The following is a 23,844-nucleotide window of genomic DNA, read 5'->3' as shown; positions in this document are numbered from 1 at the left end:
AAATTCTTCTCTATTCAATACAAACTGAGACAAAGAGAAAGAAGCAATTTGCCTGAAAGATTGATGGTGGACTTGACAGTTATGTCCCTCTGCACAAGTTGTAGGCCATTAGCTAGCCACTGGCCCATGATTCCTCCCTTGGCACTTGTGTGCAGCATGGCAACTTGAATAGTATTCCCCGGTCCACTGCCAGCTAATAGACAACTTGAAAACCATTCTTTCATGAAGTAAAGACTTCGTGTGTCTGTGGTCTTTTAGATGGTCTAGTGTTAATTTGCATATATCCTGATCACAATCTTTACCAACTTTCTCAAATACCAGTTTGATTTTCATGGAAATATTTTTATAAATTTTCAGTAATCATGAAAAACAGTTCCTCTAGATGACTCTGAAAGAAAAAGAAATGTGTCACATACAAAACGGATAATAATTACGTGAACTGAGTGTAATCTTTGTTTGCAAGCAGCATACTGTGTACTATTTGCGATGTATTTTCCCTAATATTCAGGGTTGCATATGAGAAATAAACCTAAGGCAGCTCAGTATATATAGCTTTTTTTAAATTTGAATCAAAATTTCTTTAAATGCTAGGTCAAACTCAGGTAGAAAGGTATCCATGATTTTAATTAACTGTGTAAATTTTCTTTGAGATATGACCTCATTATATTTTCCAGTCATTATGTGCATCTGTCACAAAATCTAGACTTACATTAACACAATAAAAAAGCTAATGACTAAATTATTGGAACCTAAGCCATAAATTCTTGGAAGTTTCATGGTGATACTTTTTACAGACTTGAGTATAAGCAATAACAATTTGATTTTGGTTTGTGGCTCTCTTACTTTCACTGAAAATACCGCTTGCTAACATGAAACTATTTAACATAGTGCGTATTGAGCTGTTTTATACATTTCTGTGTATCTTCAGCTGGAGACTGTGACTTCAGATTTGGTTTTAAATGATCCATCCTCTCTAACTGTAAGAATAACAACATTTTCATCACTGTAGCATCAAGCTCAAGAGGCATAAATATTCTTAGCACAGACAAGCTGTGTGAGTCAAATATATATTAAAATTATTAAATCTAGTTGTAGTAGTTATCTCAAACACAGGCTCTGTCTGCATATCAAATAATGTAGTCTGATTGTTGCTGAGGAGAGGGGCTCCGAAGCAGAGGACAGCGGCAGGAAATCCTTCTGAAAGCGGCAAAACCCTGCGGCAAAACCACAGGCCAAGAAGGCAGAAGCCCAGGGCAGAGGGAGAGCCTCAGGCCGCCCCCCCCTGAGCGGGAAGAGCGAGCTGGGACCGAGGGCAGCGGGGACTCAGGGCGGGCGGAGACCAGAGTCCGACACCCAACGCCCCTCACGTACAAGAGCTCCCCAGGGAGGCGGCGACCAGGACGGGCAGACAGGGCGTGGGGCGGCAGGTGGTGCGGCAGTTGGCGTGGACAGGGCATAGTCCCTCTCCTGGGTCTAGAGCTCATCTGACCTAGTTTCATTTTATCATCCTCCACGAGTAGACCGAGCTGTGGTCTCCACTCGGGTCAGAACCAGCACCAGAAAGAATGTGGCGACCCAGACGGCGCTGCCACGCAAACATGCAGCGGCCCAGGTCCCGGGTGCAGGGAGTGCCTGGGCCTGTCGGTCCTGCCGGAGGGCAGCAGGGACAGCACCCGTGTGTGCTGTGATCAGCTGGGTGACCTGCTCACATGGTGCAGGGACTCAAAGGAGAGGTCACAAGATTAAGAAGTGTTAGCGAGAGCGAAAGGGAGATCGATTGGTGGAGTGGCACCTTGGCACCCCTGAAGCAACAGGAGCAAATGGAGGCTCCAAAAGAGCCAAGCAATCCCTCACCCTCTTGCTACCAGGCAGAAGGAGGGGACTTAAAGGTGGGGGAGACTGGAAACAGGTCCCTGCTCAGGGAGGCACGAAAATCCCCTCCTGACCTCCCTCACCTTCCATGGTGTCCCTTCACAGTACATACGGGGCCCTGGAACTTGTGAACGAAACAGAGAAGGTTGAAGAAAATGAGTCAAACAAGGAGGAAGACCAAGGTCCACCAAGGCTGGATCGTTCTAGACCAGGTATTAAAAACAGTTCTAAAAAGAACCCCCGAAGGGTCATTGTAGTGGGTGTCTTCATTCTGAGGGGTGTCGAATGCCCAATACGCAGACCAGACCCGCTTCACAAGGAGGTCTGCTGCCTCCCTGAGGCTCAGGTCAAGGACCTCACGGCAAAACTTCCCCACTCTAGTGAGACCCAAGGATTTACTACCCTCTCTTGGTTTTTCAGGTAGGTAGCAATGATATTACCAGGAGAAGTCCCAAATCAATGAAGAGAGATTTCAGGTCCCTGGGAAAACTGGTTAAGGCATTGGGGGCACAAATTGTGTTCTCCTCCATCCTTTCAGTTCTGGGGATGGATGAAGAAGATTACAGGAGAACTCAACAGATGAATTGGTGGCTCCAAGACTGGTGTTACTGTCAGGGACCTGGATTTTTCAATCACGGGTTAATATACGGAGTACCAGACGTTTTGGCGTCAGATGGGATACACCTGTCCCATAAGGGGAGAAAGATCTTGGGGCAAGAGTTAACTGGGCTCATTGATAGAGCTTTAAACTAGATTTGACGGCGGAAGGGGACAAAACATCAGCCCATCTGAAGTGCATCTCTACCAATGCACACAGCATGGGTAACAAACAGGAGCATCTTGAAGCCATGAAGAAACAGGAAAATTAGGATGTAGTGGCTATTACAGAAACATGATGGGATGTCTCCAATGACTGGAGTGCACCAACTGATGGCTACAAGCTCTTTAGGAGGGATAGAGAAAAAAATGAGAGGTGGTGGGGTTACACTGTGTGTTAGTGAGTATTATGATTGCTTTGAGCACAAGTGTAGTGAAGACAGGGTGGAGTGTCTTTGTGTTAGAATCAGGGGGAAGGCCAACAGGGCAGATGTCATAGTGGGAGTCTACTACAGGCAAGCCAAGCAGGACAGAGAGGTGGATGAAACGTTCTGTAGGCACTTAGGAGAAATCTCACAGTCACTTGCCCTTGTTCTTGTGGGAGACTTTAACTTCCCAGACATCTGCTGGAAATACAACACAGCAGAGAGGGACCAGTCCCAGAGATTCCTGGAATGTGTGGGAGAGAACTTCCTGACACAGCTGGTGAGTAAACTGACCAGAGAAGGTGCCCTGATGATCTCTTCTTTGTGAACAGAGAAGGACTGGTGGATGATGTGGTAATTGGAGGCCGACTAGGGCACAGCAATCATGAAATAATGGAGTTCTCTCTTCTTAGACAGTCCAGGAGAGGACTAAGCAGAACTGACATCCTGGACTTCCAAAGGGCTGACTTTGACTTGTTTAGGCATATGCTTGACAGCATCCCTTGGGAGATGGTCCAGAAGCGCATAGGGATCCAGGAAGACTGGTCACTCTTTAAGAAGATAGTGTTAATGGCACATGAGTAGGCTGTCCCCAGGTGCTGTAAGAGAAGCCAGTGACAGAGAAGACCACCCTGGCTGAACAGGGAGCTTTGGCTGCAACTCAGGGAGAAAAGGAGTTTATGACCTTTGGAGGAAGAGGCTAGTGACTTACAATGATTAAAAAGATGCTGTGAGGCTATGCAGGGTGGAAATCAGGAGGTCTAAAGCCCAGCTGGAAATTAATCTGGCTTCAGCAGTCAAGGACAACTAGAAATGTTCCTGTAAGTATGTCAACATCAAAAGAAAGACGATGGAGAGCCTCCATCCCCTGCTAGACACAGGAGGAAACATGGTAACAAGTGATGAGGAAAAGGCTGAGGTGCTTAATGCCTTCTGTGCCTCAGTCTTTAATAACAAGACTAGTTGTACTGATGAAATCGAGCCTCCTGAGCCAGAAGATAGACTGGGAGAATGCACCCCGCACAATCCAGTCAGTGACCTGCTGCATCACACAGACACACACAATTCTATGGGATCGGATGGGATACACCTGAGAGTGCTGAAGGAGCTGGCTGGGGTGCTCGCCAAGCCACTTTCCATCATTTACCAGCAGTCCTGGCTGACCAGGGAGGTCCCGACAGATTGGAAATTGGCCATTGTGACGCCCATAAATAAGAAGGGTCAGAAGGATGATCCAGGAAATTACAGGCCTGTTAGACTGACTTTGGTGCCCAGGAAGCTGATGGAGCAGCTCATCCTGAGTATGATCATACAACACATGGGGGACAATCATATAGTCAGGCCCAGTCAGCATGGGTTTATGAAAAGCAGGTCCTGCTTGACAAACCTGATCTCCTTCTGCGACAGGGTGACCTGCTTATTGGATGAGAGAAAGGCTGTGGATGTTGTCTACCTTGACTTTTGTGAGGCCTTTGACATTGTTTCCCACAGCATTCTCCTGGCAACACTGGCTGCTCAAGGCTTGGATGGGCACACGCTTTGTGGGGTAAAAAACTGTCTGGATGGCCGGGCCCCAAGAGTTGTGGTGAACGGAGTTAAATCCAGTTGGCGGCCGGTCACGAGTGGTGTCCCCCAGGGCTCGGTTTTGGGGCCACTCCTGTTTAACATCTTTATTGATGATCTAGACGAGGGGATCGAGTGCACCCTCAGTCAGTTTGCAGATGACCCCAAGTTGGGTGGGAGTGTTGATCTGCTCGAGGGTAGGGAGGCTCTGCAGAGAGACCTGGACAGGCTGGAGCCATGGGCTGAGGCCAACTGGAGGAGTTTCCATAAGGCCAAATGCCGGGGGCTGCCCTTGGGCCACAACAACCCCCAGCAGCGCTACAGGCTGGGGGAGGAGTGGCTGGAGAGCTGCCAGTCAGAGAGGGACCTGGGGGTGTTGATTGACAGCCGGCTGAACAGGAGCCAGCAGTGTGCCCAGGTGGCCAAGAAGGCCAATGGCATCCTGGCTTGTGTCAGCACTAGCGTGGCCAGCAGGGACAGGGAAGGGATCTGACCCCTGTACTCGGCACTGCTGAGGCCGCACCTCGATTCCTGTGTTCAGTTTTGGGCCCCTCACTCCAAAAAGGACATTGAATGACTCGAGCGTGTCCAGAGAAGGGCAACGGAGCTGGTGCAGGGTCTGGAGCACAGGTCGTATGGGGAGCGGCTGAGGGAACTGGGGGTGTTTAGTCTGGAGAAGAGGAGGCTGAGGGGAGACCTCATTGCCCTCTACAGCTCCCTGAAAGGAGGGTGCAGAGAGCTGGGGATGAGTCTCTTTAACCAAGTAATAGGCGATAGGCCAAGAGGGAATGGCCTCAAGTTTTGCCAGGGAAGGTTTAGACTGGATATTAGGAAGTATTTCTTTCCAGAAGGGGTTGTTAGGCATTGGAATGGGCTGCCCAGGGAGGTGGTGGATTATTCTGGAATATTCACATAAGACAAGTCATTTGTGATTATATTAGCTATTTAAGCAGAAAACAAGCAGTGTAAATTTAGTTTAAAAGTACTTTGCCCATAATGTTCCTAACAGTATAGATTTAATTCTGTTGCTTAACATTCAGAAATTTCCTGTATTTTATTACACTAAGTCGGGAATAATAGATGTTTTATTATGTAATAATTTAACTTATGAAACAAGAAATGTAATATATATATAGTATTTTGATAACATATTATTAGCAGGTCCTCTTATTCCAAATATATTGTGTAGAGAAGTCACAGTGGTCTTTTATCAGGTATTACTACAGCCTGTTTCCTAATCTAAAAAAAACATATTTCAGATGGAGGGACAGAAAAGAAGGATGTTGATTTTTTGAGCTTCTCACCCACCACTGAGCCAAAATTCCTGTTCCTGTAATACTGAGCAGCTTTGTATTTTTTAATGGATACCCTAATGCTAAGATAAAATAGGCAGAGTGAAGATGGAGGCACTTCTCTGGTTTTTCACTGTCTTTCATAATTATGGGAATATGTTTCAGCGTGCTTTTCAAATTCTGTCTCATTTTGCATAAAATCTGTTTTGTAAAACTGCAGATTTATTTTTGAAACCTCAGAGGACATTTTTTGGTTGTTGATTTTGACTGGCTTCCAGATGCCAACCCAGCCACTCACTCTCTCTCTTCAGCAGGATAAGTGAGAAAATTAGACAGAAGAGATTGTGGGTCAAGATAGACAGGGTGATCCCTCATCAAAACGACTCAACTTGGGGAACATTAATTTAATTTATTGCCAATTAAAATAGAATTAGATGGTATAAAGACAAAAACTGAAATACCTTTCTCCCACCCCTCCCTTCTTTCAAGGCTCACCTTAACTCCTTCATTCCCGACTCCTCCACCTCCTTCCCTCAAAGAGGTGCAGGGGGATGGGGAATGGGGGTTGTGGTCAGTCCATAACAGGTCCTCTCTGCTGCTCCTTTCTCCTCACACTGTTCCTCTGTGCCAGCATGGATCCTTCACAGGAGATACAGTCTTTAACGAACTGCTCCATCTTGGGTCCTTCCAAGAGCTTCAGAGTAATCTCTGCTTTGGTGCCTGGGACAACTCCAGCATCTCCAGCAACTCTTCCCCCAACTTCTTCACCAAACTTGGTGTTCACAGGATTATTTCTCAGACTTTTTTTTCCTCTTTCTCTCCTCTTCTCCAAAACTGCTATGCAGCATTTTTTTACCCTTTCCTAAATATGTTTTCCAAGAGGCACCACCTTCTTGGCCAGGGGCCTCAGCCATTTTAAATTGCTTCAAGTACTTTCAAATGTGTAAAAATACAGGGGTTTATTTCTTGTTCTAACTTAGAGACCTGGCTGCAAGGAACTGCTTGGTAGGAGAAAGCAACATTTTGAAAATAAGTGATTTTGGGATGTCCCGGCAAGAAGATGATGGCGTATACTCATCATCAGGCCTAAAGCAGATTCCTATCAAGTGGACTGCTCCAGAAGCTCTCAACTATGGTAAGGACATACATGTATCTCCTTGAGGGAAAAAAAAAATAAATTAGCATAAGTATGACCAGGAGTACACCATAGGCAATATTTTAGTATATATACTTATTCCTAGTGCCCAGTTCAAATCCATAATGTTTAAAATAATATTTCAGTCTTAAGTTATGTAAAAAATTCTATTTTGCCTTCAAAAGGAATAATCCAGCAACATCAAAATTGCTATTATGCAGCAACAAAATTATTTTTTGGTTATGTTGCTGACTCATTCTGGTAGACTACCTAGTCAGTCATCTAGGTCATAATTGTTAACAAAATGAAAAAGAAAAGTTTGCATATTTATGGCAGTGATTGTTCTGGTTCCTCTTTGAAAATGTTAGAAAGCATTAACATACTAGAACACTCTGTTAGATAAATCATTGCATTGGAGAAAAGTACAGTCACTAATTTATATTTTTTTAACTGCATCTTTGCTTTGCCTGCATTTTTATATATTGCTAGGCTGTTATCTTGGGGAAAAAAAAACACTATTTCTGACTGAGGGAAGTGACCCATAATATGTGGGTAATAGTTCCAGAACAGAAACAGAAGCTGATTAACTTTTTAGCTTATATGAAACTAGAAAAATAAGTTCTTCTAAGTGGACTGTGAACAAGCAGCATATTAAATTAATGATGTCATATTTTGGATGTGGTTCTCTCAATCAGTTCTTTAGTTGAGTACTTGGAAAAAAATTGTTTAAATTTTTCATTTGAAGTATCTATAAATATTTCTGCCATCTCTTAGAGCTTTTTTTTAAAATCATGCATTAGAAATCATAAGTTTGTGACTTACAATTGATAGCAAGGTGCTTCCTCTAGCACTTTTGCAGGAGTTAATGCCATAACACAATATAGCAGATCTTCCCATTGAAAGGATAATAAGTTTAGTTACAGTAGTTGATACTGTATTATCAATTATTCTAAGAGATGTTAGTGTTGCTAGCGTTCACTGGGGAACATACTTTTCTATTTTGGGCGTTAAAAGGTGTTTTGAATTTTCATTTTTGTTATTTCAGAAATGTGCATGGTTTATTTGACATATAATGAAAACCTATCCTTCATAGCTGTATACAGTCCAGTGGACTACATTAAGCAGGAAATGGGCTCTTGTGACAACACCTTCAATTTGTACTTTTGAGTCTTTTATTTCTGCATAGCCCAAGAGAGGAGATGATAGTTAATTAACATCTACTTATTTTGTGTTTCCTAAAATGCATACATACTTATGCAGTTTTAAGTGATTTTTGATAGTGCTTGGAAAATAAGCTTGCTCAAACATTTGTTTATGTGTTCATCAGTCTAATATACAACTTTCAAAATGCTGTAGAAGGTTTCTGTGTACTTCTGAAGGAGCATTTTTTCCACTCCATTGAAAGCTGTGGGTAAAAATAACTGGTTTATGTTTTACCATTTACCATCCTGATAATGTGGTCATAAGTATTGAATTAATTTCTGTAGGTAAGGCTGAAGATATTTAAGGATATCAGAATGAAATAGAACTAAATCTGCAGTATTTCAAAACTAGTTGGCAACCACTGTCCATGTTGGTTCTTAATGGCAAGCTTTAAAGTTTGGAAGAAAATGAGAGATGGGTTCATTTGGCCATTACATGTATGATACAGTGCTTAAGAAACTATGCAAAAGGTCATTTTTTAGTCACTTCTGGATTCACTGTATATGACAAATTAATAGCAGTCACAAAAAGATTTGAAATTAAACACCAGTTGTGAAGTATAGAAACCAAATTAGGGAAAACTGAGTGGTTAGGGAGTTGTATCTGAAGTAATAACTGCAATCCTGGTGCTACTGGAGCTTGTTGGAGATTGAAACTTTAGTTCAGTGGGTGCTGTTCAGTGCCATTCTGTACTGTTATTTTTTCTTGGAGCTATAGATTTACATCACTTTGAGCAAGTGGAAAAATATGTTTGAAAAGTTCCAAATAAAATTACTTATTTAGGCCAAGTGTAGAGTATTTTTGCTTCGTCTTCTCTCAAAATACACGGTTAATATATATGGTTTTCCTGTAAAATATTTTGAATTGCTTGTCACATTAATAAATCACTGTGTGGAGGCGGGTTTTTTTGTGAATGAACAGGCCTTTTTTTTTTCCCCAGATAATGTTATAGTAAAAAATATAATTAACTGTGCAGAACTTGTGCTTTCTTTAAAAAAAATCTAATCACTATCTTTTATCTACTGAATTATTTCAATGGAAATTGTAAAATCACTAGGTGCCAAACTCAGAAGGGAGTTGATGCATAGACAGGAAAACTAATCTTACTACAAAGAGCATACAGAATGCCCATAATTGCTGTCTAGGAGGCACACAAGCTAATGTAGCACAGCTGGAAGCGATACTTAGTTTAACAGTAAACTGAACTTTCTGACATCAGAACAGTTGTAATATCACCAACTGTCACTATAATTTACATGTATTTTCCTTTTTTCTAGACATTTTTCTATCCTTTTACATTAAAAGGAAAAAAATATTTTTGTACATTAAGTAGGAAGAAAATTCTTAACTTGCATGAAAATTCATAACTGACATAGTAAGGTCTGACAAATGTAGAACTTTATTAGCTTATGTTATTCCTAGGTATTGACCTGAAGATAATTTGTTTATAATTTGAAGTACAGAAGACTAGGGTATCTGCAGAATGTATTATTAGTAGCTACAGCTTCGTTTTGCTTAAAGCTTGCCAGTATAACACTTTAGAGAAAATTTGATGCCATAATTACCTGAAACAATTTCTCTGTATGTTAAACGAGAGTTTTCTCTCCTTTTTTTAGGGAGATACACATCTGAGAGTGATGTATGGAGCTTTGGAATTCTTTTGTGGGAGACCTTCAGTTTAGGAGTATGTCCATACCCTGGAATGACCAATCAACAAGCACGAGAACAAGTCGAGAAAGGTAGTTATTTGTAGGGAGTGAAACAAATGCTGTATAGAACCATAAGTATGTAGTACATAAAGTATAAAATAGCAAAGAAATAACATACAAGTTATCCAGCAACTTTAGGAAAAATATTATGAGATTTTTTAATTGCTGAATCTGTCTTTCTGAGAGTAGTGTGATATAGGCTTCTTGAAAAAAGGAATATTCTGACTTGAAGGATGTAAGTCTTACAGCATACTGACTTTCATTGTTGCAGAACTAAGAGGTGAGATGAAGTGGGGGGATTTACTGCTGTGCACAGCAGAAGCTTGACCAGAACAAATTATTTAAGATTATGCTAATACAAGTATAAATACTCTAAACTGCCAGAAGAAAAAAATCTGTATCATTTCATCTTCTTTATTAAAGCATTTCATACAAAAAATTAGCAATTATGGTGGAGAATGGTAAGCTAGTGGAGTGTTGAAAGCCATTTTTCTCTTTTACAAATTAATCAAAATGCTTTTATTTAAAGTAGCAAATAACTGTGAGCAGGATTTTAGCAGTTTGATTTACTTCCATCTTCAGTGGTGTTTCAGAACTGTTCGTCCTCTACATAGTACTACTGTGTAAGTCATAAACAGGTTCTAAGCTAGTAAAACTTGCTGAATGATTAAAAAAACCTTCCAACTAGTTTACTAATTTATAGATATTGCCAGTATTTTTATAAGCACTGCAGATGACCCTCAAAGTTGCTCCCTGAAAGGCCAAATCAAAAAATCCAGTGTTCTCCAGAGCAGAGGAGTGTTTGTAAAAACAAGCCTTACTACCTAAATACTGAGATTCTGTTTTAATCCACTTAGAATAATTTCTTGAAATTTATAAATCCAAGTATTTAGAAGTACATTTATGCTTTTTCAGCTATTTATACTGTGGGGAAAATAATCCTGTTGGCCTGTCAGCAATTCTTCTTCATTTTGTTTTTAATGGAATTTTCATGTCCTTTATCAGCCTGTTTTCTTGGTTCTCAGTATATAACAGCTATTCTGTTAGGATAGTCAGCTGAGACACTCACGTTCTCTTCCTGATCTTATCTATCTCAGTTACTCAGTCAGTAAGAGCCATCAGTGAATTTAGTTATTTGAATGCTTGCTTTAAACCACAATAATTTCAATTCTAAATAACTTCATAGAATCACTTCACTTTAAGGACAAAAAGCACTTGCTTCTGTCACTGTTTTGAAGAACGTAGTTTCTGTGGGAAACTTTGTGAGGGAAAGGATTGTTAGTTTCATATTACCTTGTCTGTAAGTATCCTAGAGCCCAGCTTTTATCCTTTGGAGTTTCATGCATTAATCTAGCACCTAGGGCAGATGCATGCAATATAATGAAGAATGTTCCTCAGATATACCAGTTGTATGAGAACATGTATGATTTATATTCTGCTTTAGAAAAAGAGATGCAGAGATCTGTGCTGTTCAGCTGAAGTCACAGAGCTGCATTTAGTTGTAGAGTCCTATGTGCCAACTCACTCTACTGTGCACTGTCTGCCATTTGATCAGAGAGCTGTATGTGGTAAAGAGTTCATAGAATCATAGAGTCACAGAATGGCTGAGGTCTGCAGGACCTGTGGATGTCATCTGGTCCAACCCCCCTGCTCAGGCAGGGTCATCTAGAGCTGGATGCTGAAGAGACTGTGTTCTAATGGCTTTTGCATATCTCCAAAGACTGAGATTCCACTCTCCCTGGGCAACCTGTGCCAGTCTCTGTCACTCTCACAGGGAAAAAAGTATTTCCTGATGTTCAGAGGGAACCTCCTGTGTTTCAGTGTGTGCCCATTGCCTCTGGTCCTGTCACTGGGCACCACTGAAAAGAGCCTGGCTCTGCTCTCTTTGCACCCTCCCTTCAGGTGTTTCTATACATTGATGAGATCTCCCTGATCCTTCTCTTCTCCAGGTTGAACAGTCCCAGCTCTCTCAGCCTGTCCTCAAGTAAGAGCTGCTCCAGTCCCTTCAACATCTTGGTGGCCCTTATGGGATTCTCTCCAATGTGTCCTAGTCTCTTTTGTATTGGGGAGCGCAGCACTGGACACAGTCCTCCAAGTGTGCTCTCACCAGTGCTGAGCAGAGGGGAAGGATTACCTCCCTGAACTTGCTGGAAGTACTTTGTTTAATGAAGCCCAGGACGCAATTAGCCTTCTTTGCCACAAGGACACATTGCTGCTACATGTTCAACACTTAGTGTCCACCAGGATCCCCGGGTCCCTTTCTGCCAAGCAGCTTTCCACCTGTGTAGCCCCCAGCGTGTATGGTGCCTGGGGTTGTTCCTCCCCAAGTGCAGAACTTTGCACTCCTCCCTGTTAAACTGCATAAGGTTCCTGTCAGCCCAATTCTCCAGCCTGTCCAGGTCTCTCTTGGATGTCATCATGACAGTCTCATGTATTGTTCCTTCATCCCAGTTTGGTTCGTCTGCAAACTTGCTGAGGGTACACTCTACCCCATCATCCAGATCATTAATGAAGATGTTCAACAGGACTGATCCCAGTACTGACCCCTGGGGTACACTGGTAGTCACTGGCCTCCAGCTAGACTTTGTGCTACTGATCATCTCCATCTAGGATTTGCCGTTCAGCCAGTTTTTAATCCACCTCACTGTCTATGCATCCAGCCCATAATTCAAGTGTCTTTGTAAGGATTTTATGGAAGACAATGTTGAAAGCCTTAAGTCCCCTGATCTACCAAGCCACTCATTTCATCATAGGAGGTGATCAGACTGGCCGAGCATGACTTGCCCTTAGTGAATCCATGCTGACTACTCATGATGACTTTCCTGTCTTTCATGTGCGTGGAAATTGTTCCTAGCATTAGCTGCTCCATCACCTTCACAGAGATGAAGGTGAGGCTGACCAGCGTACAGTTCGCTGGGTCCTCCTTGAAGACAGGTGTGACATTTGCTTTACTCCAGTCTTCATGTACTTCTCGCCGTCACCATGATGGAAGAAAGGTTATTGAGAGTGGCCTTGCAGTGACATCAGCCAACTCCCTCCGTGCTCATGGGTACATCCCGTCAGGCCCTGTGGATTTATGCAAGTCCAGTTTGCTTAAGTATACCGTGATCAGATCCTCTTCCACCAGGCGTATGTCTTCCTTGCTCCAGACTTTCTCCCTGGTCTCTGAGAAAGTCCAGTCTTGTTAGTGAAGACTGAGTTGAAGACAGTAGTCAGTACCTCAGCCTTTTCCATGTCCTATGTTAAAAAGTGCCCCACCTCATTCAGCAGTGGGCCCACAATTTCCCTAGACTTCCTTTCATCACCTACTTAAAGAAGCCCTTCTTGTTGTCTTCAACATCCCTGGCCAGATTCAATCCCATTTGGGCTTTAGCTTTCCTAACTTCATCCCTGGATACTCAGGCAATGTTTATGTATTCCTCCCACATTACACAGTTTTGTGTTCGAATTTGTCCAGGAGCTCCTTCATCCATGCAGTCCTCCTGTCATTTTTGCCCAACTTTCTACTCACTGGGAAATTGCCTTCATTGCTGTGAGTACATCTCTTTGGTCAAAGTTATGGATGATATGGCCACTTATCTGTGGCTTCTGAATGATTAGCCACTAAGGTATTTAACTGCTTCTCCTGTTCATCGCCAAGTCAGAGACCACTGATGGCAGCAGAGAGGTGTGGAAGACCACAGCCTATCTAAACAAACCAGAAGAGCAAGAGTTAAGATGATGGGAAAATATAAAAGTTAAGAAAACAGGAAGGAGGAAAAATAAATAGATAAAGTGCAAGTGGGAAGGGAACTGCTTAAGGAGACAAAAAAGGGAAGAGGCATGCGAATAAATGTTTATCCATTTTGAAAAAGAAATGTTGATTATTCATTTTCTCAGTGCGGGGAAAGAATGGAACACAATTCAAACCTAGAGGGTAACTACTTCCTAAGATACAGGAAACAAATGTATGCAGGTTGCTGCCTTTATAAATGAGAAGCATACTGACAATTTACCATGCTCAACTTAAATGTCACTGGTACCTGAGTTTCATTAGTGTAATAATTATCTTATCTTGTATAAGTTATATATTGAAGACTTTCCTCATATTAACCTAAAGAGCTTTTTTAATGTAACGATCTTAAACTTCTCTAATTTCTTGTTAGATTTGCCAGTATGCATCAGTTTTCGATGCTAAACATTCTCCCCTTTTGTTGTGTACCAGGCTACCGAATGTCAGCACCCCAAAAATGTCCAGAAGAAATATATAAAATAATGCAGAGGTGCTGGGACTACAAACCAGAAAACCGTCCAAAATTCAGTGAGATTCAGAAAGACCTGTCTTCAATCAAAAAGAAAGTGACATAGTGATAAACAAGTGCCAAACTCAATGTATATGACTTTATTTTCCAGTGAAATAATTTTTCCCCTCAAACACTATGCATTTTTACATTATTTGCAATATTCTTCTACGATTACTTTGAAATTACCTGGTTTTTTATATACATGTGTACCATCTCGAATGATGTCTACATCTGCATTAAAGATACACGCTGCAAAATGCTATATATCCAGTCACAGTAATATTGTCATTTAGGTTACGTGTAAATAGAAAAGCACATACTATATAGATTTAAGGGACTGTGGCTTCTATCTGTTTTACAAGTAACTGCTAGTGACATTTTTCAGAGGTTTTCTGCTTTAAGCTGTGTTCTCACTCTGCTATCCCTGTCCTGTATGTCAATACCAGCAGCACTCTAGTGTGGTGACTGTCATACATGTTGGCCGTAAGACTGAAGACAGTTTTGACAAGTATTTCAACTTGAAACTTTTATATTTTTTAAATTCTAATACTTTAAGAATGAAGGTCAGTTAGATTCTGGATGCAAATGTGCTTACTGAAGAGTGAAATCCAGAATTTTCTTTTGTGGAAAATAAAGTTACTTATGCATTTCTTACCACACTATAGTAAATACTTTTGGCTTTTGATGGGATTTACTTAAGCCATGCCTTTTCTTCCTACAAAGCCATCAGAATTCAGTAATATGTCTCCTTTACAATGACCTATGTTTATTTAAGAAACAAAAAAATCCAGTATCAAGTCTTGACTGCACATGCTAGGAAATGCTGCAAATCATCTGCCTTCCAAATATGTAAAAGCATTAGGCCAACAGAAAGAGGTTTAATAATGATAGCAGCAGGTAATAAATGTCATTGATCTTAGAGGAGTTAAAGAATGTGAATTGCTAGATTTGCTTTTGATCCTGATTTTTTTCCTTAAATTGATAATAATTCTTAGAAGGCAGCTGGAGCCTACAGAAGTTTGTACTAAGCAAAAGTACATTCCATCCATAGTGTCCAAAGGAAAATACTACTTCTGTATGGCATAAGGAAATTGTTCAAGAAATGAAACTAAAGAACTAAGTTTAAAGCCTCTGACAGGTAGAGCAAGGCAGAGTAGAAATACTAATCTTCTAACTTTTTTAAATAGTTGCGATCGGATTTCAAAAGACTGGGGACAGGCAAGTTTTAAATGTCACCAGGAATAAAAACCTTGTTTATATAAAAAAAATTCAGCCAGAAAAAAAACACAACTTATTAGATAGGGGAGGGAGGAAAGGCAGAGTTTGTTACTCTGTCTCTGGGTCCTCTTTGTAGCTGTAATTATTTTCTAGGGCCCTGCATAGAAACAGAAACAAGCTACAGTATCCTGGTCTGAGTTCCAGAGTTAAGGTGCTTAAAATTTTTCTAGGAATTAACTTCCATTTTTTGGATCAAGGGGATGCCAGTTGCTGCTAAAGCAAGTAAGCAATAGGGACTGTAAACAGCACAGCCATCTAGAATGTTAATTAACCCTATATTTTATTGTTAGAGTGGGACTGAGATGAAGTTGTTGACTACATTACATTTTTCTTTCTATTAAGGTGACTTTTCTATTGTTCACAGCATTTTTGCTTTCGGAAGTGTATTTATACTATTACTGTGTGGTAATGTTTAAGGGCTATTGTGTGACCAAAATGTGTGTTGTCTAGAAGAGTCTGTCTCTTACATTGGAGTTATTGTCCAAATAAAACAGTGAATGATCATGTTGGAGCACATCACCTGCATCTGAGGTGGAACTGTCAGCATCCAAATATAAGGAATGGCGAGTGCTTCTTGCATTTCTTAAGTGATTTTTTTCATGGAGCTAAGGAAGCATATACATACCCATAAAGGCATAGTGCTTGGAAAACTTGGCAGCATAAATTTAAACTTAAGCATACTGGATATATTTACTTAGTTCTGTACTTCCAAGTAGCCTAAAGATATTTTTCAAGACCAATGGGAAGCATTCTTATTAGTTTGTATGCTTTTAAGTAGTACACAAAGTTTGTGCTTTAATTTGCTAGTATGCTAATGCAAATGCAAGTGTACTAAGATCTAAGAAATGTTCCACAATAATTTGGAAAAATCCAAGTTTCATCCAACTGCAGATCCTTGTGCATGCCTCACTGAAGTCTGCAAGTAAGGATAACAGTGTCTCCTCTGTCAGCATCCATAGTTTCTCTGCAGAGTTAATATTCTTCTGTGAAAGAGACGAACTGTATCTTTGCTATATACCCTCTTGACAGCAAAGAAATACTGTTTTATTTTTATAAAATAAAATACTGTTTTATTTGTCTTAAATTAACCCGTCACCATCCTGACTCTCACTTAAAGATAAAAATTGCACTCTTATTTTATTCTGAAATAGTTAACATTTTTAATTCATATCACACTTCTATTTAAATATTTTTTTAAAAAGTGGGATTTCTATAGCAACCGGAAAAATTATTGATGAAGTAGGCATCAGTTCAGTTCAAAAATAGTAACTCTTTAGGAGAATACCAGAATGAGTTTATAGGTGTAGAATAAATTTAAACACAGGTACATGTCTCTTCAATTATTTAAACTATTTTCTTATCATTAATTTGGCAGTTTGTGGCAGAACTTGTTTATCATGTCTCACTTGTAATTATTGCAATTATATAATTTAGGAAGTGGAATCCTTACCTATAGATACTGTTTTTAAGTTTTTGTAAACATGTCACAAGGGAGTTCACAAACAAACCTGCCATACAATGACATTTAAAAGAAAGATGTGGTTTTCAAGAACCAGAGCTGCCATATTGCTTTCTGTGGACTTTTGACGACTTGGTCTTGCGTTATTCATTGGTCAGCCAGATACTGTGTCTATCCCAGAGAACTTAGAAAAAAGTTAAGACTCAGTTTTGCAAGTTTAGTGTTTCAAATAGATTCTTACACCGGCACCGTCCCAACCAGGGACACCCTGAGGGAAACATGAATTTTTTACACTGTTAAATGAGAGAAACTCCGAGTACTGTTAAGGGTCGGGTAGAAATACCTCAGCCTGTTACGTGATGGAATTCAACAGGTTATCTGTTATTTTCATCTTTTTTCAAGGAACTGCATTCATCATTTTAAGAGAGATTGTTTTGAGGGCAAAAAATGCATCTTTCGTTTGCTTTCAGTAGAAATTAAGCACATGTTAGCTTCAGAGTTCAGTCATCAGTGAAATCATGAGGATTACTAAGCATTTCAATTTTATGGAAAGTAGAATAGTGAAAAGTATCTTGTCTGAAAAGAAACCTTGCTTCAGCAAAGTGTGATCTTGTGGAGTCAGCATCCCACCATGACATTCTCTTCAACATGTAAATTTTCATTAGTTTCTAATGAAGGCAATGAACTAGTTTTTTATTTAGCAACTACAGTTACATTGTGTTTCTTCTTAGCAAAAATCTGCCTTTTGCAGAGTTGCCTAATACTTTTATTGGAAGTTGCTGTTGGAACATGCATCACCAGAAGGCTATCAGTAAGAACTGCAGTTTGTGAAGTAAGCCTCTTCTTATTGATGAGAAACAGAAAACTGGTAAAGAAAATATTAGGTTATTCATACTTAAAGTATTTTTTATCCATATCTTTGACCACCTGTCATGCTTACTCAAGTCGTACAAGCACATCATTAAAACTTACTGCACATCATTAAAACTGACTGTGAAGTTATCAATTTTTTATCTCTTATAAATATTGTTAATCCCTTTTGCACCCATAGTAAAGATACTAAAGAAAAAAAACACTTTCCTGAGGTTGTAGAGTAACCAACTCTTGGAAGCATTTAAAAATGTCTCCCTCCTCCCCAATTGTTCACAGATCTGCTGCTGCACAGATATTAACAATAGTGATTAACTACTAGCCCTGTTTCCATTATCCTTGCTGTCATATCCTCTAAATGGCAGTGCCACTGACGTGCTTGAAACAGTGCAATATTTGAAGACCTGAGTTAGTGTATAAATAGTGTCATCAAACATTATGTTCAAGAGCAGTAGTTCTGAAAATGGCTTGGATTTGTAACATTTTTATCACTGAACATAAAATAGTTTGCTGTTAAAAGAGAGTTCACCAATTAATTTTTATTTTTTTTTTGCTAAAGCACAAAAGGACCTGTGATACTGCTGAAAGCATTCTTGCTAGGCAAGTCAGGATATGTGGAGGGAAAAATACCCCTACTACCAACCGAGGTATATTCTTAGAATCATATTCATGCAGTCCTTCAGTTTCAGGAATACAGGACTTGAATTAGTCATTAAAAAGTACAGGGCAAGTCCAGTATTCCTGAAGTTCCAAACAGTCATGGGTTTTATAAGAGTGATCTGGTAAATTTGGAACATCAGCTCTTAAAAATCTTTTCTTCTAGTTTTCTTCCACAGATTTAATGTAAAAAAACCAGTCCTTAAACAATCATCACTAACAACTTACAAGAAAAATGCATCAACTTCAGAAACCTATCAAGGTTCTTTAAGAGTAATCTGAGTATTCTTTGTAATCTTGTACTAGAATTCCCCTAGGATAGCTTTCCTTTCTAAAAAACTAAAATTTAAAAGTAATAGTTTAAAAAAAGCTTAAAAACCTGAAAACTCTTAAGTTGAAACAGTAGAATCCTTTCACTTGTCACATTTTGAACAGTTGTTCAAGTACTGCCACAATTTCTTCCGTGAAACTGATAATACACCTGTGATTTCCAGCTCTTACATACTTTTCAGGCTTGCATATTAGTACATTGTTAACACCCAACTTTACTTTCAGACCAAGAAATGGATGACTCTGTCATTTAAAAGCACAGCAAGTTCTGCCTGGTATCCCCAACATTTTCCTTAACTTTCACATTCAGTTACCATTCTATTCATTACAATAAGCACCACATAGAACAGGAGCTGGAAGCTAGACATTGTCTTTAAATAAGCAGCTAATCCTCCTAAATTTCACAGCTTTGACTGTAGAGGCCAACTTGGTTTTGGTTCTCTGTCAAATAAGCAAAAGCAGTTTCTGCATTTCAGCCTTACTACTGAGCTATAAAACAGGAAGGTTCAGAGATATGTTTACTGTTCTCTCCAAAGGAATGCTACCTTCACCAATAACCGTAAGTTACCCTTATGTCCCTCTGTCTCTTTGACATAAAATTCTACCTGAAATGTATCTCCGAGTATAGAATTTAGATGTTAACTCTGAGTTGTTTCATTTTCAGGAAGTTGTATATTATCAGCTGTTTTCAAACACCATTATCGGATATCATATAGGCAGGACTTAAATTAGAATTTTCAGATGGTTTGGGGTTATTTTTGTGAGATAAAGAACTAATTAGATTGCTAGCTAGGTGAATTGCTATTTTGCAGCTGTTTCAGATTATAGCTATGAAAGAGTAGTTCATTCATAGATCTCAGATTATGTATGCCCTCTCTAAATCAAAAACTGTTAGCCATACTTACTACAAAATGGATAAATAAAGCCTTCAAATATAGTTGACTGAGGTCATAAAGTGAAAACATAAAAAGAGATGAACTACATTCTTTCTTCCTCTATCCTCCCAGAATTGAATGCTTTGTAAATAAAACCTGCAATAACTGATTTTGTGTTTATAGATGAATATGACCTGTGAACCTGTACTTAGGACTCACATTGCCACTAGAAAAGAAGGCTTGAAAAAAGTGTTACTATTTGGAACTATCATCTAGTTTTAAAACTACAAGTGTTTATAGTTAAGTACATAACTTAGGTTTTGTAAGTATGGTAAGAGAGACACCACGTGCTTCTCCATTGAAACCCTTCATCAGTTTAAGGCAGTTATGCTTTTTAAAAGGCAAATCAGATTGATCAGCAGTTCCTTGTAGATTACACATATTCAAAGTATGAGCCAGAAGTTTCCACCACTAAAAAAAGATCCAGTCAGCTTTTTTCTCAACATATGAATTCCATCATTGTAAAATGCAGTAGTAATACGAAATCCTTGGGTTACTGATATGTAAACTACTTTGCTCTGATCTTTTGCTTCAATTCTTAGAAAATCTTTCTGCTCTTTAAAAAAGGGCTGCAGTAAGCTTACAGTTCTAGATGAGCTCTGCTGTAATGATCTGACGTTTTTGCATGTCCCAAACATTTCCTGATTCTGATGGCTCCATGTACCACAAATGGTGCCTCATTGCTTACTTCAAAAAAGTTACTCTTGTGACAGAAAAGTCCAAATTTTTCCCTGCTTTTGTGTGATTCAAAAATACTGTAGTGGTTATACCTTGTGGCAATGTGTTTGTATGAAAATTGAAGTAATGGTGAATCAATGTGAAGCACGTTGTTCTAATCATGTTTTTGATGAAGTTACAAACCCTGAATATATCATGAATTGTCCATGTTGTAAAATACATCAGAAAAACAACATTCCTGACTGCCTAATTTACAATAGGTGCTATTGTATCCTGCCCCTGCTAGGGAACAATCTAAAGCTAAATATGTTCATTCAAAAAGAAATTATTTTGCTGTCAGACCAAATCCAAACAGTATCTTTAAAATTAACAGCAGTGACTTAATTCCAACCAAGCCATGTTGTAACCTTCCTTCTTCTTAACAGACCTTTCCAAATACTGTGAACTTTCATTATTGTCATCCATTTTGCTGTTAGAAATTTGACTTCTGTATATCATATAACATTTACTTATACTGATAATTATAGCCCCACCACCAGCATGAAGTGCTGAGATTTTCAACATCAGAAGCATTGCTAGGTCACTAGAAGTCTACAGGGAACTGGTCTTTCACTAGGTCTCTGAGGTGGTACAGCTTAATTCATTTTAAATACCACTAAAGTAATTGTTTAAATTAAAAGCTGTTACACAGTTTGAACAGCAGTATTCCTTGCTAAAGATATCTCTGCAATAGTAATACTTGTATTTGTCTTCAACTCGACAGGAAGGTAGAACTGTACCTTCCTTCCTCTCTAGTTTATCAGGGAAGGGAACTGATAGGTTCAAGCAGCCAATTCAGGTGCTGTCAGTGATTCTGATACATAGTGTGGATGCAGCCAGGATGCCATAGAGAAGGTCTTGCAGTCTGCATGGCCCCTTTTTATAACTGCAAGTAACTAATAAATCCACTGGAGACTGGAAGTTTCCTATATCTTAGAGTGTGGCTAATTCTGTAAAACACCTGAAGTTGTGGTGCTTAAGGAGAAATGGTGACATTTTTTGCTTTCTCACAAAATGCAGAAATGCAATATACAGTGGGCAGTCTCTGCACTTTTTTACTTCCTTCCACCTGCTTGGTCATGTCACAGATTCAAAGTCTTCAATAGATGGAGCAACTAGAAAACCATATGTGTTTCTGCTGTTAATTGTATAATTACCTGTAACTGACAATTTTAACCTTTTTTTTTCCACCAAGCTTCCCACCTAATTTTCACTAAAATGCTAAAAATGTAATAGGAAAAACTGATGATGCAGGCTCATCACAGAGGACACAAAAGACAAGCAGACTCCTACAAAGAAATTTTGAGGACTGAAATTCAACAATAAACACCTCTCTTGTCCCTTCTATTAAAGGAGTGCATAGTTATATGAATGTTCAAATGACTTCCAGAGATGAAACTTGGACTAAGATTGGCAGGACTGCTCTTTTTTCAGTTGCATGTGTTACTTTTCCTTTGTGTAATTGTAGGCATCTGGAGACAGAGGAGGGATGTTGGGGAAGAGAGAAGGTTGTTTCAGTGACCTGCTAGCACACGCAAGACTTTTGACACCAGTAACCTTGAGTGGGGCACAGATACCATTTGCAGATGTGTCCAGATCTCTACTCAATTTTGTGCCAAAGTATGCACCAGCAAGGTTAATATCAGGTAAAGCACCTTTTATACTCTTTGTTGTTTAAAAATAATATATCTGTGAAACAGATCAATAATACTTAACACTGGAAATGGGTGCTTTTTCCAAAAAGTACACATGTAAAGAAAAAGGAACCAACATTTGTGAGTTTATCTGGCTTTTGAGCAAGTCTGAAAATTACAACTATGTTACGGTTGCGAGTTGTCTTTCCTTTATAATTTTAAATAGTTCTGCATTTTAACATTATTTATTTGCCAGTTTTTTATATACTTTACACTTTTGAACTTAAGCTAACTTTATTTTCTTAGACTGTTACAAAACAGAATTGCAGTATTCTTGTAAACTGCAGACCTTTTCTGAATCGTCCTTTATCTTTTCTTGTGGACCAGTTACCACTTGTGAGTCTTCAGTCCCCTTTTTACTGTACTCTTCCAATAAATGTAAAATATTTCTATCAAGCTGTCTGGTTTTATTTAGTATTTACAAATTGTATTTATTCACTTGTTTCTGTAATCAAGTGAAAGATCAAATCTAGTAGCACTGCTCTTGAGAATAGCTACAATCCAAAATACTCTATTTCACAAAGAAAAAAATCAATTTTATCAGGTTTGGGGGTTTTTTTTTTCAGTTTCTGGAGTTAATGTCTGTGTGATCCTTACAGTTTGGTTTTTATCTTTTGTATATCAGAAGGTATTAAAAGAAGGAGTAACTTAGTGGGCAGAAGGGAAAGGACATGTTGAAACAGGCTGAGAAATTCAGGGCTGGAGCTCTGCCAATTTGAGGATGTTACACCACCTGTTTCACTTCAAGCCAGAATTGTGTTAAGAAGCTAGACACTGAAAAGTACCCCAACAGCAAAGCAAAATCTGCAGTGTTTCCAGTTAAGAGCAACAGAGCAATATAAAGGCATATCCAAGCTTTATACTGTTTCTTTTACATGATCTAGTGCTCTGTTCCCTTTCGATAAAAAAAAAAAAAAAAAATTACATTCTAAATACAAGTTGCATTGTAAACCAGATTGTTTAAAGCTACTTTATGCTGTACTTTGAAAGAAACCAATCTCCATAATAATTGCCATTTTCACCACACTTTGATGCAATTTCTTTGATTTCCATAATCCTTTCTTAATATAAAGATTGTGATACCAAATTATGACTGAGGTGAAAAATCAGAATTATGGTGCCTTAAAAAATTTTAAACTAATCTTTTGAGATTTCATGGCTAATATAAAGTGTGAATACCCCATTGAAAGAACTTTTACCACTGCCGTGTGCTCCCTGCAGATGCACTTTTTTTGAACAACCAACAATGTGTAGAAAGACAGATTTTTGTGTTACTAAGCACACTGTGCTGACACAAGCACTACAATTTGCAAGACTTGGTGCTTGACTGAAGGAGTTAGCAAAACAGCCAATATATAGCACTGGTTTGTAAGTGAGACTGAAGTACCCATGTTTTGGGTTGTTGTTTTTCTATTGTTCCCTCTTACAAACTCTTTGAGATATTTTTCCCTACCATATCCCAGTAATCATGAATGGGAGAGATGTAAGTCCAAAGCTTTTTCCCTGAATTCACCAGTGTGTGTTGAAACAGTAGACAACACAGCATGGGATTGCACATAGTTCTGGTACAGTTCTGCTGAGAGAATAATATATTAGCAGGATAATTTTTAGAAAAGATAACTACAACTAAATCTGTTCTGCTCAATGATGCCTGGCCTCCAAATAATTAAAATATGTTGTTTGAAAGCATGCTACTGCCAATCACTGAGCAGCAGAGGGTCATCAAATTTCCTCATCTGAAGTGTCACAGCAGTTAATTAGGAATGAGGCTAAAGAACCTTCAAGGTGATCAGGGCCTTTGTACAGTCCCACATTTTTTACAGTT

The 23,844-nt window shown here is 39.2% G+C and overlaps 1 protein-coding gene across 4 annotated transcripts in view; it reads left to right on the top strand.

Moving 5' to 3' along the window:
* Positions 1-22,385, top strand: part of FER (FER tyrosine kinase) — a 203,155-nt gene extending 180,770 nt beyond the window's left edge. For 2 of the 4 annotated variants that reach the window (XM_074931317.1, XM_074931318.1), the window contains exons 18-20: positions 6,730-6,884; positions 9,704-9,826; positions 14,001-22,385. In XM_074931317.1, coding sequence (XP_074787418.1) covers positions 6,730-6,884; positions 9,704-9,826; positions 14,001-14,143 — 421 coding nt within the window. In that variant the 3' untranslated portion in view covers positions 14,144-22,385. Of the gene's footprint in view, positions 1-6,729; positions 6,885-9,703; positions 9,827-14,000 lie in introns of those variants that run through there. The other 2 variants (XM_074931319.1, XR_012635484.1) reach the window with 2 other exon arrangements.
* Positions 22,386-23,844: the final 1,459 nt, after the last annotated feature.

Source organism: Athene noctua, chromosome Z (assembly GCF_965140245.1).
Source record: "Athene noctua chromosome Z, bAthNoc1.hap1.1, whole genome shotgun sequence".
In the NCBI taxonomy this organism is placed as follows: domain Eukaryota; kingdom Metazoa; phylum Chordata; class Aves; order Strigiformes; family Strigidae; genus Athene; species Athene noctua.
Note: the sequence above shows the minus strand (reverse complement) of the source record. Positions and strands in the feature narration are given on the sequence as shown.